Source organism: Polypterus senegalus, chromosome 1 (genome assembly GCF_016835505.1).
Source record: "Polypterus senegalus isolate Bchr_013 chromosome 1, ASM1683550v1, whole genome shotgun sequence".
NCBI classification, from domain to species: domain Eukaryota; kingdom Metazoa; phylum Chordata; class Cladistia; order Polypteriformes; family Polypteridae; genus Polypterus; species Polypterus senegalus.
Genome location: NC_053154.1, coordinates 56,816,571 through 56,834,339, shown reverse-complemented (window position 1 = coordinate 56,834,339; position 17,769 = coordinate 56,816,571). Strand labels below are relative to the sequence as shown.

Genomic DNA, 17,769 nt, shown 5'->3' with positions numbered 1-17,769 from the left:
TATGTTTTCACAATTTCTTTATAATCCATCCATCCATTTTCCAACCCGCTGCATCCGAACACAGGGTCACAGGGGTCTGCTGGAGCCAATCCCAGCCAACACAGGGCACAAGGCAGGAACCAATCCTGGGCAGGGTGCCAATCCACCGCAGGACACACACAAACACACGTACACACCAAGCACACTCTAGGGCCAATTTAGAATCGCCAATCCACCTAACCGGCATGTCTTTGGACTGTGGGAGGAAACCAGAGCGCCCGGAGGAATCCCACACAGACACGGGGGGAGAACATGCAAACTCCACGCAGGGAGGACTCGGGAAGCGAACCCGGGTCTCCTAACTGCGAGGCAGCAGCGCTACCAATTTGGATCTTTATTACTAGCTGAAAGCTTAGAAAGTACTTTTTTAAATGATACCCAAGCTAATCAAGTTCTGTTTTAGAAATCAGTCAAAATACCCTTTTTAAATTTAGCCTCACACAAACCCGGTAACTTTCAGCACAAATACACAAAACAGGCTCCATCTTTTGATAGGACTTTTAGCAACTGCTTCATTAAACTCCGCTTAATATAAAGCAGTGGATGCACCAAGCTAGGGTCGATGATGCTTCTTGCATCAAGCTGTAGCTTTTTATCTAGCTGGCCAGTCCTTCTGAACTCGGAGTCAGTTCTTGGCTCTGCCATCCCACTCACAGAAAACACCAGGGCCTCATACGGCTTCACATGCTGCATTCTGCTACTAGGACTTGTATATTCTGACCGTATCTTATATATAAACGTCTATGTATGGAAGTGTGTGTCTGTCTGGCCCGGAAGTGAGAGGTGGAGTCGAGGTAAGGGCTCCAAGGAAACAGAACACTCGCTTAGCCGCTAATAACACAAGCAAGGTGAGCACATCAGCAAAGCAAAACCTCAGAAGAAAGACAAAGTCACTTAGCTGCTAACATCGGCAAAACAGTGTCCTTTTTACTTTTAATCCTGCCACTAATGCAAAAGAAATGCGAGCACGTCAGCAAAACGAAACCTCCAAAGAAAGGCAAAGTTGCTTAGCCGCTAATGCACAAATTATGTGAGCATGTCGGAAACACACAACCTCCGAGGAGAGAGATGCCCAGAGTAGTTCCTTTCAATTACCTGACATCTCTACATTTCATTTTTTTTGTGACGATTTCAATAGTTTCTAGGACCCTGGGCTTTTTACAGCACAGGCTTACACAGCTAGTTGTAGAATAAAATAAATGATTTGTATTAAATATATATTTTAATATTAGAAAATATAACATTCACACGAATTATCATTAAAATAAAAAAATAATATTTAATTTATTAAAAAGCAAATACAAAAATTTATAAAAATTATGCCCCCCCCCCAAAATATTTAAAAAAAAAACCAACTAATTCACATGAAATAATCAAAACATTTTTGTTTAAGTGTATACCTGTGTAATTAATTTAGCATTTCTGTTGCAGTTTTTGTGAAGTTTATTTGGTTTAATTAATAAAATTACACACAGAACTCAGTTTAATCTTTTTCAGGATTCAGTGATGATCTTATATAAAATAAAGAGTAGAAAAGTGTATTTTTTTTTTTGTAATTAAATACAGAATATGGCAGTATCTAATCAAAATATTTTCGAATAACCTTCAATATCGGTGAAAAGCGAACTCTTCCTTCCTTGCTGCATCAAAGATTTGCTCTGGTTGTGTGCTCTCCTCTCTTTCTTTTTTTTGGGCGGGGGTTGAATTCTGGTTTTGTTAAGTTTGATTTGATTGTATGGACTGTTATTTGTGTTTAATTTGAAATTTTTAAAAAATAGTTTGTGTGGCTGTTAAAATATGAATCTTGCTGTGTTATCTTATTAGCAACAGCTACAGTACATTTTGCATCTTTGAATAACTACTTAAAGGTATTGAATTTTGTGGCATATTTTTGTTTTGATCTTTACAGCCCATATATTATAGGCACAATGAATCAAGCTACATCTTCAACACCAAACCTTCAGCTTCATCATAATTTCAGGTATTTGTTTTTCTTGAGTAAAAGTTTATTTAAATGTCACAGTGTATTGAAAGTATAATCAATTTAATGGTACTTTTCAAATCATTAACTGAAATTTCTGTTCATCCCAACTTCATGGTCTTTATATGCCACTCTGAAATAATATCAGATTTGCTGTTTATTGTTTTTCCTTTAGGTGTATTACCTTTTATTCCCAATTAAAAGACGTACTCATTTGAGAATCATTTGAGAATATCCCGTCTTCTCTTAATGTATAAAAAAGAAAAAAAAATTGACCAAGATCTTTTTTTTTTTCCTTCAAAATAACAGATGGGTGTTGTGTGCCAACCATACCGAGCCAGTTAAAGGCTTCCTAGGGCGGTACCTGCGAAGAAAGCTGATTGAAACAGAAATCAGCACCAGAATAAGAAATACTGAGCTGACTAAAATAATTGACTGGGTTCCCAAGGTCTGGCAGCATCTCAACAGGTTTCTGGAAACTCACAGCTCATCCGATGTTACAATTGGTGAGAAATGCTCATTTTTTTCCCTTCACTTTTGACACTTTGTTAACTGCATTTAAAAGTGGTTTGTTTTCGAGTGGTCAACAACTAGACAGATAGAGGGAGGGAAGGGAGAGGGGGAGATAGAGATAGTTACTTGGATGGATGGATGGAATATTGGAGTTAACGATTAAAAGATGAGTTGCAGCTGCAATGGCTAAGTTAACCATGTGGAAAAACAAAGACAAAGATTAAACTACTACATTCTGGGTCTTGGTTATTCATCAGATGTTTTTAACATTACTTTCAGTCTACATTTGAGTTTTTTTTCTTTATATCATTACTATAGTATACTTTATAACTAGCCTCTAGGTTCCGTGTTTTTATCCATTTTCTGTATTCAATACCCACTTTTTTATTCCCAGGTCCAAGATTGTTCTTATCATGTCCAATTGATGTGGATGGTTCAAGAGTGTGGTTTACTGACCTGTGGAATTACTCCATTATACCTTATATGTTGGAGGCCGTAAGAGAAGGACTTCAGGTGAGCTGTTTTACCCTTTTTTTTAATAAACTACCGTATTTTTCAGACCATAAGACGCACCTCAAAAGTGGGGGGAAAATGAGGGTGCGTCTTATAGTCCGAATGCTGTCCAGCAAGGCTGTTGTAAAAGGATATTTGTTTGCCCATGGTGTCCCATGCACTGTTGCCCGCTGCTGCGTTCACTAACTGTCGCTTACGTTACTTACAATTTACAGTTCAGGTGCTGGAAGTGATGTCAGCCCTCCCCGCCCCTCATAGCCACAGCCGCTCAATCAACAATGCCATACGGACGGGCGCTGAGGGAACGCCCGCCCACCACTCTTGGACACACCAAACCAATCAGGTGCTGAAGGTGATGTCAGACCTCCCTGCTTCTCATAGCCAGAGTCACTCAATCAGCAATGCCGTACGGACAGGCGCCAAGGCAATGCCCGCTCACCACTCTCAGACACAACACACCCTGCGTCAAATGATGCAAAAGAAGGCGGGATAGCGGGCGTCAACAGTAGGAGTCAGATGACCTCGATGTCGATGACGGTGGGGAGGGGGGAGGACTTAATGTACCGGTGCCTGGGAAAATAAAAGATTATTAAAACCATGACAGCCTGTGACAGTCGTCTCCCTTTCTCCCTCCGCCCGCTTTTTACTGTGCTGGTACTAATGTGCTGCTCCATGTCCAGCTTGTTGTAGCTGTGTTCGTGAGAGCACTGCAAGTCCCGCCTCCTGGAGTCTCAATGGTCAGTCAGTCATTCAGGTCACATGATCAGCACAGCTCACACCTCCCCTGTGTGTGTGTGTGTGACGCTGATTGACTGACTGACAGGATCAGATCATCAAGGACAGGTCCAGACAGGAGGATTCAGTTCCATCACCAGAAGTGTTCTAGGTACCGTACTTTTACAACAAAATGTGTTTAAACAAAAAACAAATTTACAAGGGTATATTAAAAAAAATAAAAAATGCCCTGCCTACGTGCTTTTTTAAAGGGCACTAACCAGCAGCACTTAAAAAACAAAATACAGTGGAACCTCGGTTTGCGAGCATAATTCGTTCCGTAAACGTGCTCGCGGTCCAAAGCACTCGTATATTAAAGTGAATTTTCCCATAACAAATACGGTAACGGAAACTCACACGGTTCATTCCACAACCCAAAACTATCCATATAAAAATGATTAATACAAAATATAAAGTAAAAATACATTAAACAAATTACCAGTAACCTGCACTTTACCTTTGAAACAAGTCATGGTTGGTGTGAGTGAGTTTCTAAACTCTTGTAGGATTCTAACCAACGTGACGACACGCGGAAGAGCGTCCCAAAGTGATCGCAGTCTCCCAGCGCTATAGCAGTTCGCCGTAAAAGCAAATCTGAAGCACATTTTTCGTGGGCATGCTGCAAAATGGCCACAGTTAGAAATGGACATGAAAGAATGGATCACACGTCACCAGAATATGAGCTTCTCAGTTTCTACAAAAATGATCATCTATGAAGCCAAACACATTGCTGTAGAGAAAGACATTAAGGATTTTACTGGCTCACCATCATGGTGCTACAGATTTATGAGGAGAAGTGGCCTTGCTATGCGCACCAAAACCAGAATTGTACAAAAAATGCCACAAGAATATGAATCGAAGGTTCTGTCTTTTCATAAATTTGTAATTAATGCTAGGAAAAAAAAATGATTTTCCAATGGACCATATTGGGAATAAGGATGAAGTCCCACTTACCTTTGATGTGCCATCTAATAAGATGGTTGACCTCAAAGGTGCCAAAACAATAACCGTGAAAACCTCAGGACATGAGAAAACACATTACACTGATGTGTTGTCCTGCTGTGCTGACGGCACCAAATTGCCACCTATGCTAATTTTCAAAAGGAAAAAAAAAAGATGTTATTCCACGAGGAGTTGTTGTGCATGTTCATGAAAAAGGATGGATGGACGAAAATGGAATGAAAGTATGGATTGAAAAAGTGTGGTCCAAACGTCCTGGAAGGCTTCTGAAAAAATCTGCTTTATTAGTGCTTGACCAGTTCAGAGCGCATATTAGCGAAACAACAAAAAACATATTTCAAGAGGTGAAATTCGCGGTGTAATTCCTGGGGGTCTTACCAGCCAGTTGCAACCTCTCGACGTTTCAATCAACAAACCAATTAAAGTCTTTATGAGAGAAGAGTGGAACAAATGGATGGCTGCTGGGAATCATGATCTGACTCCTACTGGACGAATGAAGAGGCCCACTATCACTCAAGTTTGTGAATCGGTTAAAACATCATGGCAGTCAATGAAGGAGGAAATCGTTGCACGATCATTCAAAAAATGTGGCATTAGCAATGTCTTAGATGGAACTGAAGATAATATGATATATGAAGATAGCGAAGAAAGTGATATAAGTGATTGTGAGCAACTGAGCTTCATAAATTCTGACACTAGCAATGATGAGTTTTTGGGGTTTTCAGAAAACTAGAAAAGTGCTTGAGCCTCTAAGTCTTTCCTCATTTGTTAAAGGAAGTGATGATGGTTCTTAACAGTGTAAACTCAACAGTGGTGTTAAGTATTACAGTATTTTGCTATATTTTAATAAATATTTTAGTATACCGGTACTATTTAGTTCAGAATATTTTTATCTTGTTTTCTTGCTCTAAAAACTGGGTGCGTCTTATGGTCAGGTGTGTCTTATGGTCTGAAAAATACAGTATGTAGTGTTTATAATTCAGTGGTTTGTGAGACCTAAGGAAGCCATTAAAAGCATGTTGCTTTTTAACAATTTTGGACAAGAATATCTTGAATGTTGTGTTGTGTGAAACATTTTCTGACAGGTGGGATTCTAGTATGCAGGCAGTGTTACGTAATGCTTAAGGCTTTGGACTTCAAACCCGGACACTGTGTGATGCTGATCAAGTCGCTTCACCTGCCTGTGCTCCAACTGACAAAACAAATAGAATGTAGCCAATTATATCTCAAGTGTTGGAGGTCCCCTTGGATAAAGGCATCGGTCAAGTAATAATGGGGCTGTCAACGTATTCAGTTTTAATATCTAAAAAACAAATATTGTAGATTATCTTGCATTACTGTACTGCTTACAATAATTATATATTAATGTCTTTTTTGTAGCTGTATGGAAGGAGAGCCCCCTGGGAAGATCCTGCCAAATGGGTGATGGACACTTATCCCTGGGCAGCAAGCCCCCAGCAGCATGACTGGCCACCACTTCTTCAACTGAGACCAGAAGACGTAGGTTTTGATGGCTACTCTGTAGCCCGGGAGGGTTGCTCAAGTAAGCCAATGCATCAGAGTGATGTAGAAGGAGACCCATTGGTGAGTAAAAGTGTTAGAAAGAAAATAATTATTAATCAGTGTGTTTTTTGTTTCTCTACTTCAGGAACTTAGGGGCAAAATATTCCTAAAGGAATACTCCACTTAAAAATCAGATAGATAGATAGATACTTTATTAATCCCAAGGGGAAATTCACATTATACTGTAGATATTAATTATAGATATTTTTATATGTTGCTTATTCTATGTGCTTTGTAGTGAGGACTGAGAAAAAAATTTAATCTCATGTTTACATGCAGAATAGATAAAAAAAAATATGGTAAAATATAATAGAAGGTGAGTAGTGATAATGCTGTACAATGATAATCAATGTGAGGAGCATCCATCCAAAAAAGAAGAAATCTCAAACTGACTCGCATCACATAACGCAGTTGTCTACTCCAAACAAGCCAAATGCCTGCTTCTTTGCATAACATGTGGGCTCGTCTGTTAAGTAGTGCTCTCCATCTTAGCTTTTTATTCTCACACAGTACTCTTATGCACAGTTGGCATAGTTATTTTTTCCTGCACAACAGTAATCTCACAGCACATCAGAAAAGATGTCAGTTTAGTTTTGGTAATCACTGAAGTGCCCTACCAGTAGGTGCAACTCCAGTGTCGCATTACGCTGCTTGTACTTGTGAGACATGACAGACTTGTCAACCGCAGTTGATGATCTCGTTGTCAGACCATGTTGTTTTGTCTTGGTAGAGTGATATGTTACTCTACTTTCCACTTTTGTATTATGAATATATAACCTTTATCAGAATGACTCAAATCTCACAGACTTACCACCGTTTATAAGGTATTGTACCATATAACTTCTCCCCTCCTTTCCTTCTACATTTATAACCAAAGGCAATTAGGTGTGGTAAAAGACATGCAGGAGTTAAGTTACAATTTAAATAATGTATTATTGATGATATTCATAAATAATAACAATAAGCAAAGTACATTTGAATATTGGTAACCATAAAACCTGATAAATAGTAATGTGTAGTTTTAGGCGACACACAGACTTGTTAGTTACTTGTCTCTAGTTAAGGCATCATTTGTGGTTGGCTTTCTTCAGAACAGGCCGCATGCCTGTCTCAATATGGCTGCCAAGCTGTGCTCTTCATTGCGTTGTCCTTTTCAGTTCATGGTGTGAGATGGTCTTTCATCAGTTTGGTAAGAGAGGGGGTGAGGTAAAGCAAGCAAATGTATAGGTTTTCTGTCCAATCGCTAAAGCCAATAGGACGTCATGGTACTTAAAGGCTTCTAAGACAAGCCAGTTCCAAACAGCCATACTTCAGACCAATGGGGGGACAGAACACGTTCACACCTGCCCTCCAAGCCATATGTTAAGGTAAAGCTTGGCAATTAGGCAGCCTGGATTTCCTGTGGGGGTTGACTGAGAGACTCTGGCAGAGAAATATTAGCTAAACTTGTTTGAGGCACTTCCCCCAACCCTGTCGTAAAATTCACTTTCCTGACTTAGTCCTAGGGGTGTAAACATGAATGTGTCTCACTAATGTAACACTAATATTAAATTGCTTTGCCTAGGTTACAAATAAAAACATACGCAATATTTATCAACTTGTATGCAAAATTTCACACCACAGCACATGTCGATTTAAATGATTAAGAATTGCTAGGAATGTCACAGTTACTGACTAAGAGCTGACCTTCCAGCACAGTCATGTTCGCCGCTTTTTGTGACGGTCAGTAGCATGCAGCCTGACAGAGCCGGTGCTATATGAAGTGTTAACATGTATGGCGAGTTCAGCTGCAATCTCAGCCCAGTTGTTTTCTTTTTTCCATTCTGTTGTGGTAAATAAAACACGAGACATCAGACAGAGGTACTCCTCTTCTGTGTGTGAGGTCCAAAACACCTGTATTCCAATTCTTCACTGCTGCAATATATGCATTGTACTTTCAGATGAAGCATTCATTGGTTGTCAGCTCTCATGCATTCAGAGCCCACCTATGAGCTTTTTGGCTTTATCAGAGTGAAACACTGGTCATGTCACACTACGTGACTGGCTTCACGGCACTGTCATCTGACTCACTAGAATTCGAGGCCTACGATAGAATGTCACCGGAAAAGTCACTCAATGGGACATCAGGGCTTAAAGGCAATTAATTAACCCTATCAGCCGTGGATTTTCGGTTTCTATGGGAAAAATTATTTTGTGAGATATTCTACCTTTGGGGTGTCTAGGAAGCTCAAAAATGAAAAATCAAAAAAGTGATCACTATTATTATACAATAGCTGCCAAATACTTCAACACTACTTCCGTGTTTCTCGGACTGTATGCCAGTCTCTCCAGTCTACACTAATAGTAGCACGCCCAGTGCCAACGGCTGCAAACATACCTGTGCTTTACAAAAACGGCTGCATATATATGTACTAGTAATAGGATATCAGGGTCGTTAAGGTTAGCGGTAGGGTGAGGGTTAGGGTGTGTTACTAATGCAGGTCGTTATTTTACCTGGCAACAGTTTAGAGCACATAGCAGTCATAGTGGACTGGAATCTTCTGGCTTTTGAAAGACCTTTTTAGATCATGTGATTGTGCTCTGAAGCAAGTAAGGCACGCCAGCATTTTTATCTGCATGAACATCATCAGGTGTTTGTTCGTAACATACGTTGCTTTCATTTCTGTTTTTCTAGTTCAGTCTAATTCTGTTTGCAGTGCTCTTCCTTTGTTATGAATCTGCACACATTCGTGTTGTATTCTGTTCGTCTTTGATGATTTGGGAAGTTTGGTGTTTTCAGACAGCATGAGGTTCATTGTATATGATGACAAATTGTATAGCGATATGTCCATATCTTGCATCATAACAGAAAGACATTGGAAGCTGAAGTTGATTTTCATGGTATGACTGTTTCATTTCTAGATGAACATGCTGATGCGACTTCAGGAGGCAGCAAACTACTCCAGCCCGCAGAGTTATGACAGTGACTCGAACAGCAACAGTCATCATGACGACATCTTGGATTCATCGCTGGAATCAACTTTATGATAATTATCAGTTGTAAACTTTTAAAAAAAAAACAAAAAAAAAAAAAACCTCGTAATACTTGAGAAAAAAATTGCAGAATGTGACTCCGAATTAAACACAGCTGCGAGAGCAAGCCACTTTATATTAAGCCTACTTGTCATCTTTGGTGCCGGTAACCCAGGATGACGTTTTTTGTAATTGTATAAAATGGGGAGAAATCTGTACTGTTCTATTTTTACAGTCTGTTTGCTAATGGCTTTAAAATGCTGACTATAAAAACTTTATATGCGTTCACACACAAAAAAAAAAACACGACTGAAATTTTAAACTGTGGAACAAGTGTGCCATGCACTGCCCGACAACAAGATGCCATCTTGTTTCTGCTACTGTGAACCAGACGTCTGGTAACGGTTGGCTGGCCTTTCCCAGCCGGCTCTGATGAGTTTCCTCTGCTGTTATTGGCTGCTTACAGTTAGGGTGCTATACCTGCAGTACAGATCTGGCTCTGGGGGGTTATAGTTAAACAGGGAGAAGCAGCAGGAAATTTGCCAACATCTCCTGGCTGCCTCTGTTTCATCGACCACTCTTGTTGCCCATTTTCCTCAGTCCAGCTGACTGTATCTAATGTAATGTACAATTAAGGAGCCGAATTCAAGTAAAACTCTTAATAAAATGATTTAAAAATGCATACAGGTACGTAAACTCACTCAGAGTAATCCACACAAACAGAACTGTTTACCATTTGATGCCTTGTTGCCTATTAATGTACACATTCCAGCAGAGTTAGTCGACTGAAATTTGAATGCTACCCGAAACGCAATCTGCCGTTTAGTGTCAAAGCGGACTGGAAGATGAAAATAGCGTGCGGGCCCGCTCAGCATCTAATGGCATGGACCACCCTTAAGCCGGAGAGCCGTCCTTTTGGCTTCATTTCTGTGGAAGTAGACTCATCGTGAACATCCGCTACATAGAACTGTACCTCCGCACATTCCCTCAGATGACCGGTGCAAGCTTTTATATACATCTTTATTTGGTGCTGAACTTTTAAATGATGCCTTACTTGTTTTTTTCTAATATTCGTGTTAATGTGTATTAATGCTATTTTTGGAACATTACAATATAGGGCTGATATTTCATCTCGAGAAAAAAAAAAAACGTTAAAAGAAGTGAAAAGAGAAGAAAACGTGAACACTTCTTTGCCGTTGTGAAATAATCTTGATTACGACTTGCAGGGCAAAAAACATGGATGTGTTCAGGGTCGTGTCCACCGCATCTGTCTGTCCTCCTGGGTCATTCGGATAAAATTGCGAACCTTGGTGCTCGTGTGTCCGCGTGTGACAGCGTTGTACGTGTTGTCTCAAGTTCACTCACAGCCTGTCGTTACAAGAGGGCCGTTTCTTATACCTCATAAGCCTTGGAATTTCACTTTACTTTCCGATGTCGTTCTTTTATTTTAAGGTTTCAAAAAAAAAGGCTTGTAATTGTGACTGCATGAAAAGTGAAAAGAAAGTCAAGGTGGTGTTTTTTTATTGCTAAAAAGTGTAATGATGGGTGAAGTGGATTGTGATCTGATTGATTAGATTATCATTTACTTCCCCTTTGTAAGGTTTTTATCACTTTTATCCAGAAAGATTAATAAATGCAATGCTCTTCCCTGGCTGGTAAGTCCTGTAAATGGCAGATTTTTAAACAATGTGAATGTCATGGACGTGGAGTTTTTGTGAAAAGGGTCATAGGAAGCTGAGATTTCTTTTATTCTTTTTTTTTTTTTTTTTTAACCGTGGGGAATGAATTAGCCGTTCTTCATACACTTGACCACAAGCACCTTTTGCGACAAATAATAAACCTTCATTTTTGCAATTACAACGTTACACAAGTGCTTTTTGCAGTCCAGACCTTTTTATTAGGATGCTTCCCTTTCTGTTTTGGCTTTATTTTGTGTATTCTTGGTTGAAATTCCTATGCAACATTCATTTCAAATTTTAAATGGAAGCCAAAAAGTTTCCTAGTGTTGTCAGAACTGCCATGAGAATTTGTACAGGACGTTTACTACACTTATGTCGGTATTTAATTAGCATTTTCTGTAAATCTGGGAAATGGTTTTGTTCAATATTTGTAATGCAGGCACTAAGCTGCTGGGTAAAATGCATTTTTCTTTTTTTATTCGCCAAACTACATTTCATTTCCCATAAGAAGTCTGGTTGTGCAAAAGTAATGGAAGGTGACTGGTGGATCTGTCTGTTTCCAGTGGAACATTTTGTCAATGAATGTGTTTTGCAATGATGTACATTTTGTTTTTCTTTGTAACATAGATATGTAAATATCTGATTTACAGTGCTGCATTTTGATGAACTTTTTCTAGTCATTTTTAAGAAGAATTAGTATTTTGTGTACAGTACAATGTTTTCATCACACACAATTTTTCAGTCTTTCATTAACAAGTCTGTATAAGAGTATGTTATTCATTCTGCAAGACTAAATTTGATCACTGTATGAGTCTTAAATTATTCATGATTGAATAAAATAAATGCTTATTTATTACAAAAGGGCTCTTTTTGTGTAAATATGTAAGTACTATTACGAAAAAAATTACAGCAGATGCGCCCAACAGAAGTGTTGTCCGCATTTAATAACATGTGAACGTTTCCACGTATGATATACCGTTTGACTCGTCTTGCTGCCTGGTTGTGGACTGGGGGTCCCCCCATCTACAGTACTTTTGACCTTCTAGACCCTCGTTTTTAGACCACATGTAGTGCAGTTATGATAAAGAGTAAAGCAATAAGTGTCTTCAACAAAAATGACCAGAAGGACTTGAAGTTGTGTGTGGCACGTCAGCCAACCCCAAGGGTTCGAGGAGTCAAAGTTACTTCTTTTCACAAAGCTTTGGAAAAATGATCAGTAATATAGGCATGTGGATTGCCATTATTTTATTATTTCAAGGTTGCTCATCACAAATACCGTATTTTTTCAATTTAGATCTTTGCTGCTGGTCCTGGCCCTCTTAGAGACACCCCTAGAAGGTTACAAATGACCTGTTTGCAAACACAAGCATGCAGTGTATTGTTTTAGATTACCGTATATACTCATGAATGAGTTCTCCCGAGGATAAGTCGGGACTTGATTTTACAGTATAATTTCTGCTATTTTGTAATGTCGGTCGTATAAGTCAAATGCGGAAAACTAATACTATTGGTCCAAGAAATTATGATATGCTAACGCCCACCTGAGAGAGTAACCACGGAGCACACTGCCTTTTTGTTCTATGTGGGTGCGGCAGTGCGTTGTATCGACGCGCACTCCTAACCTCTCTCTCTCTCTCGTGCCTACGTGACCACACGGTAATACCCAAACTATTCCGAAGCAACGTTTGCACTGATTTGTGTTTTTTTGTATCTCACACCCTCATACACCTTTATCGTAAGAGCATCCCTTATCTACAACGGAACGTTCAATCAGAAGAAAATATGAAGCTAGTTTTAAATTAAACGCCATTGAAGTAGCGAAAGAAATTGGTAACTGCGCTGCTGCAACAAAATTTGATGCCTCCGAGAAACTGGTGCAAGATTGCAGGAATTAAGTGTCACATATCTGAACGGCTGTGGGGAACAACAGCTCAGACACAGACAGGCGGACACCGCTGGTTTGCACCCAAACACACATTTATTTACACAGTCCATATTTACAAGTGCGCACAACCCAGTACCCCATACCAATCACCCTTAGTCCAGGCCTTTTCCTCAATGCCTTGCTTCAGACCGCCTCCACTCCTCCCCTCTCCTCCAGGCTTCGTCCTCTTCCACCCGACTCTAGCTGTTCAATGGAGGGAGGCAGCCCCTTATATATTCATCCAGATGTGCTCCAGGTGCCTTCCAATGAGCTCCTGCCAGCACTCCCTGGTGTGGCGGAAGTGCCGGCTTTGCATCCGGAAGCACTCCAGGTGTCCCTGGTGGTCTTCTCCTCAGCACTTCTGGGTGTGGCGGGGCCAGGGATCCTCAGGCAGTGACCACGGGCCCCTATAGGGCTGAGCTTCCATGCTCTATTCCCATGGTCCCTCGTGGTAGATACAAGTGCTTCCATTTCTTTCTTTTTTTAACCAATTGGAGCACAGGCAGGTGACAACAACAACATTTATTTATATAGCACATTTTCATACAAATAATGTAGCTCAAAGTGCTTTACATGATGAAGAAAAGAGAAATAAAAGACAAAGTAAGAATTAGAATAAGACAACACTAATTAACATAGAATAAGAGTAAGGTCCAATGGCCAGGGTGGACAGAAAAAACAAAAAAAAACTCCAGATGGCTGGAGAGAAAAAATAAAATCTGCAGGGGTTCGTGGCCACGAGACCACCCAGCCCCCTCAGGGCATTTAACCTAACATAAATGAAACAGTCCTCTTTGTATTCAGGGTTCTCTTGAAAGGACTTGATGATGATCATGTAGACTTCTGGCTTTTAATCCATCACTGTAGGACATCACGGTGCTCTGATTAGGTGGTGGTGGCGGCGCAGATCGCCACCACAGAAAACCGGGAAAGAAACAGAAGAATGAGTAGGGGTCAGCACGGACGTGACGTGACTTGACTTGCTTTTAGGATTTCAACCCCACAAAGCCTTAACCACTAGAAGATAAAGATGGAAGACTGGAATAGCAGAAGAAGATCCCTCACAGACACCTGAAGAACATGCAAACAAGACCAGCAGCCCTTACACCAGCCCACCAGAGCATCACAGCGGTATTTTTAACTATGAAATCTAAATTTGTGTAGGGGCAGCTCCTGCAGGGTTGCTGTCATTCTGGACCCGGGTTCAATGTCTCAGCCTAGTCACTGTCTATGTGGACTCGGTGTGTTCACCCTGTGTCCATGTGGGTACTCCAACAACAATGACATCTATTTATTTCTTGTGTAGCCCAAAATCACACAATGGGCTATAACAGCCCCCCCCATGTCAGAGGGAGACCACCTTTCAGGTAGACTGTAGACTGGGTGTGGAAAAATGGGGTAATTACAACACACAAAAACAGAACACAAGTAGTTATCTTGTAAGACAAAGTGGCCATTGCCCGTTCTGCTAGGCTTTAGTGGCACACCAGGCCTTTTAAGAAAGCAGATTTAACAGGGACGCAGGCATCCAGCTGCACAAACCCCCCACTTGCTTTCCAAAGTAAATGACTGAGCTCCAGCTTGTACCAGGGTCTGCCAGGACTTCATCTGATAACAAAGGTGTAAATCAGCGGTGACCTGACATCTCTCCAGAGACCCCTCTGTAGACCTCCTGAGGCACAAAATGGACTCAAGCAAGTACAAAGACCCATAATTCATGTGATAAAAATTAAGACGAACAGAAGACCTCATCTATTAAAAGACACCAAAGTGACTTTAAACCAATCAGGAGAAGGTTTGGCCTTCCTTTAAATCCAAATACACCCCACCTCTCGAGATAGATGAAGAATTCCTCTTTCGCTGGGATGCTCACTGGACACTCCCTGAACTCTGTGGGATTCTGTTAATGAGGGGAAACTCTACCAAAATGACTTTCTAAAGTTTCCTCTCAAAGTAAAAGCTATGAGCCTGTTGCTTGGAGAGCCAAATTCAACAAACCTGCATCGTTGTGGACCAGAAGCTGAGACACCGGCCTGTCAAGCCAAAGACTTGTGCCAGTTGTCTGATGAGGCTGAGACGCAGCCATCATTTCAAGAAGAGAACTTCATCATCTGCACTCTCGTACCAGAAAGAGAAATGCTCTCCCCTGAGAGGCAGACGGCACAGCAAAGGGCCTAATAGCAGAAGGTAAGCCGAGGAAGGGGCAGCCGAGCACCAACAAGGATCAGGCAGCAAAGAGAAAGGGTGCACTCTGAAGCCTGAAGAATTTTCCATTTGAACCTGGAGCAGCAATGCCACACAACATCGGACATTACCCGTAAGGACTTGGTGTCCTAAATGTGTTTATCTGTGTCAAGATAAAGTGGAACTCTAAATACCCGTAAACAGTCAGCCTATATGTCATATGTCTGTCTGTCTAGTCTTCTGTGTCAGGATATACTTTAATGCATTTATCATACTTGTATGATGCTTGTGTTTATCAGTAAATGATATTATTCAGTTCATTAACACGAGTGTGCCTCAGTTACCTTTATACAAGTCTAAAGGCCGGAGACTCGCCTCCTACAACAGACAAAGTTAAGGTGAATAAAGTAGGAGTCTTACCGAATTATTGGATTAATCCCACATTATTATGGTGTCATCAAAATTCTTACACTCTTCACATAATTAGATGGCCAATCTATCATGGCCACCCCATAAGTACAGTACAATAATAGAAACTACAAGGCAACATGCAAGACTAGATTATACCACTCACTAAATACAATACAATACAATTTATTGTTGTATAGCCCAGAATCACACAAGAAGTGCCGCAATGGGCTTTAACAGGCCCTGCCTCTTGACAGCCACCCAGTATGACTCTCTAAGAAGACAAAGAAAAACTCCCAAAAAATCCCTTATAGGGAAAAAAAGGAAGAAACCTTGGGAAAGGCAATTCAAAGAGAGACCCCTTTCCAGGGAGGTTGGGCGTGCAGCGGGTGTCAAAAAGAAGGGGGCCAATAAAATACAGCACAATATACAGAACAGAACAAATCCTCAATGCAGTATAAAAATAAAAACTTTACAAGTACTGAGCAGAATTCAACAGGAGATGATATCCCATAATATGATTTGGATTTGTTTAGAGTCCTGGAGACCTCGGCCATCAAGCTGCCTCCCCCATTTGGCCATTCCACAGCTGAAATAGTGCTAATCCGATGAAAGGACCCCTCTTTCCCATGATTCCTGCGATCCTTCATCAGGGAAGACTTTACTTTAGGCAGGCAAAACAACTTGGCAGGTGGGCCGTGGCACCGAGTGCCACATTTGAGTACCGAGAAGAGAAACAGAATAAACACAAATCTATCACATATGAGGGAACAGATGTGTTCAAATACATCAAAAAACAAAATAGAAGCTAATGAACATAGATGAACCTACAACAGTTCCCTCAAACACGCTGCTGGGACTACCAAAGCTGCCAGAATGGCCTGCGTTCCCCCCCAAGACTCCCTGTTGCAAAAACTGCATTGAGAAAATGAAGGGATCCATTTGTGCAATGGCCACTGTAAAGCAAGTGAACGGGGTGTTGGCTTCCAACTTAAAACCACGGCAGCTTGTATGCCTTCAGTCACCAGAAGAGACGTGGCATCACAAGAAAGGCCGTCGACCAATGCCAAGCTTTGGCGATAAATGTCATTCTGAGACCTCCTAGAAATGCTCCTTTAGATAGCTCAACAGACTGACAGATCGATTAAGTAAGTTAACTAAGTAAGTGCGTACTTTATTTGTCCCAAGGAGAAAAAGGATTGTGAAAGTAATGGCGTGTGGATCTCTTTGTTGTTTGGACAGTCAGACTCAGATGACCACATGTGATGTTGCCATACTGGTAAGAAAGAACTACTCAGACATGAGATCGAGGTGATCACCTGAGTCGTTTGATGGTAGGTATGGATGAACCCAAAGCACTACACATGCTTACATCAAGGAGATGCATGTGGGCACTTGTTGAGGCGTGTGCCATGGATATGCATTAGCATTTTACATTTTTCTTCTCCTTAGTACTTCATTTGTGGGGCTGTTTAAACTGATTTACTTTAAAACGTGTTTTATTGTTCACCTGACACAAAGAGTACCAACTAACTTCTTGGGGTCTTTTCTTAGTAGGGGACAGGAAGAAACGTTAGAAGCAGCTATGCACCTGTCACCTCTTAGCTGTGTCACTTGCCCATACTGGGACCCCGTCGGGAGACGACTGCTTGCGACCTGAGACTGTCTTTGCTTTCACCCCCAGACGTTAACCCAGTTTACCACCCCAGAGGGCTTCACAAGAGCACCTGTAAAGGGCCACAGCTGTATGGGCATTGAAATATACCACATGAGCAAGGGTGGAAACTCATAAAGTACAATGCTTTGGTTACTGTACTTACAGTATGTACATTTTTCACATATCTTTGGACTCCACTACATTTCTCACCAAATATCTCGACTTCTATTCCACTACATTTCTACTTAGCGATGTGTTGCCTTTTACAGTCCCTTGAACAGTTCGTTCTTTTATGAATGACTCTTTTCAGTGAATCATGGGAATCGATTTGTGAGCAAGAATGAATCGATTCAGTAGAGAGCCACAGCAGTGCTAAAGTGCATGCGTGATACCGTCCGCCTCTCAGGTTTCTTAAACCTGTCTGTGATGGGTCGCCACATAATTGTGTGGTAAACTTAACGGAGTCTGTTTGCATCGAGTGAAAAACCATCCAGCCTTTATTGTACTATTTGCGGCAGTGCAGTATGAGAAATAAAATAAATGAGTATTCCCATCACACAGC

General features: G+C 40.8%; 1 protein-coding gene across 11 annotated transcripts in view; it reads left to right on the top strand.

Annotated features, from left to right (window-relative positions):
• nav2a (neuron navigator 2a) overlaps positions 1–11,895 on the top strand; it is a 797,383-nt gene extending 785,488 nt beyond the window's left edge. For all 11 annotated transcript variants that reach the window (XM_039749336.1, XM_039749362.1, XM_039749403.1 and 8 more), the window contains 5 exons: positions 1,949–2,020; positions 2,330–2,526; positions 2,928–3,046; positions 6,161–6,364; positions 9,245–11,895. In XM_039749336.1, the coding sequence (XP_039605270.1) occupies positions 1,949–2,020; positions 2,330–2,526; positions 2,928–3,046; positions 6,161–6,364; positions 9,245–9,370 (718 nt within the window). In that variant the 3' untranslated portion in view covers positions 9,371–11,895. The remainder of the gene's footprint in view (positions 1–1,948; positions 2,021–2,329; positions 2,527–2,927; positions 3,047–6,160; positions 6,365–9,244) is intronic.
• Positions 11,896–17,769: the final 5,874 nt, after the last annotated feature.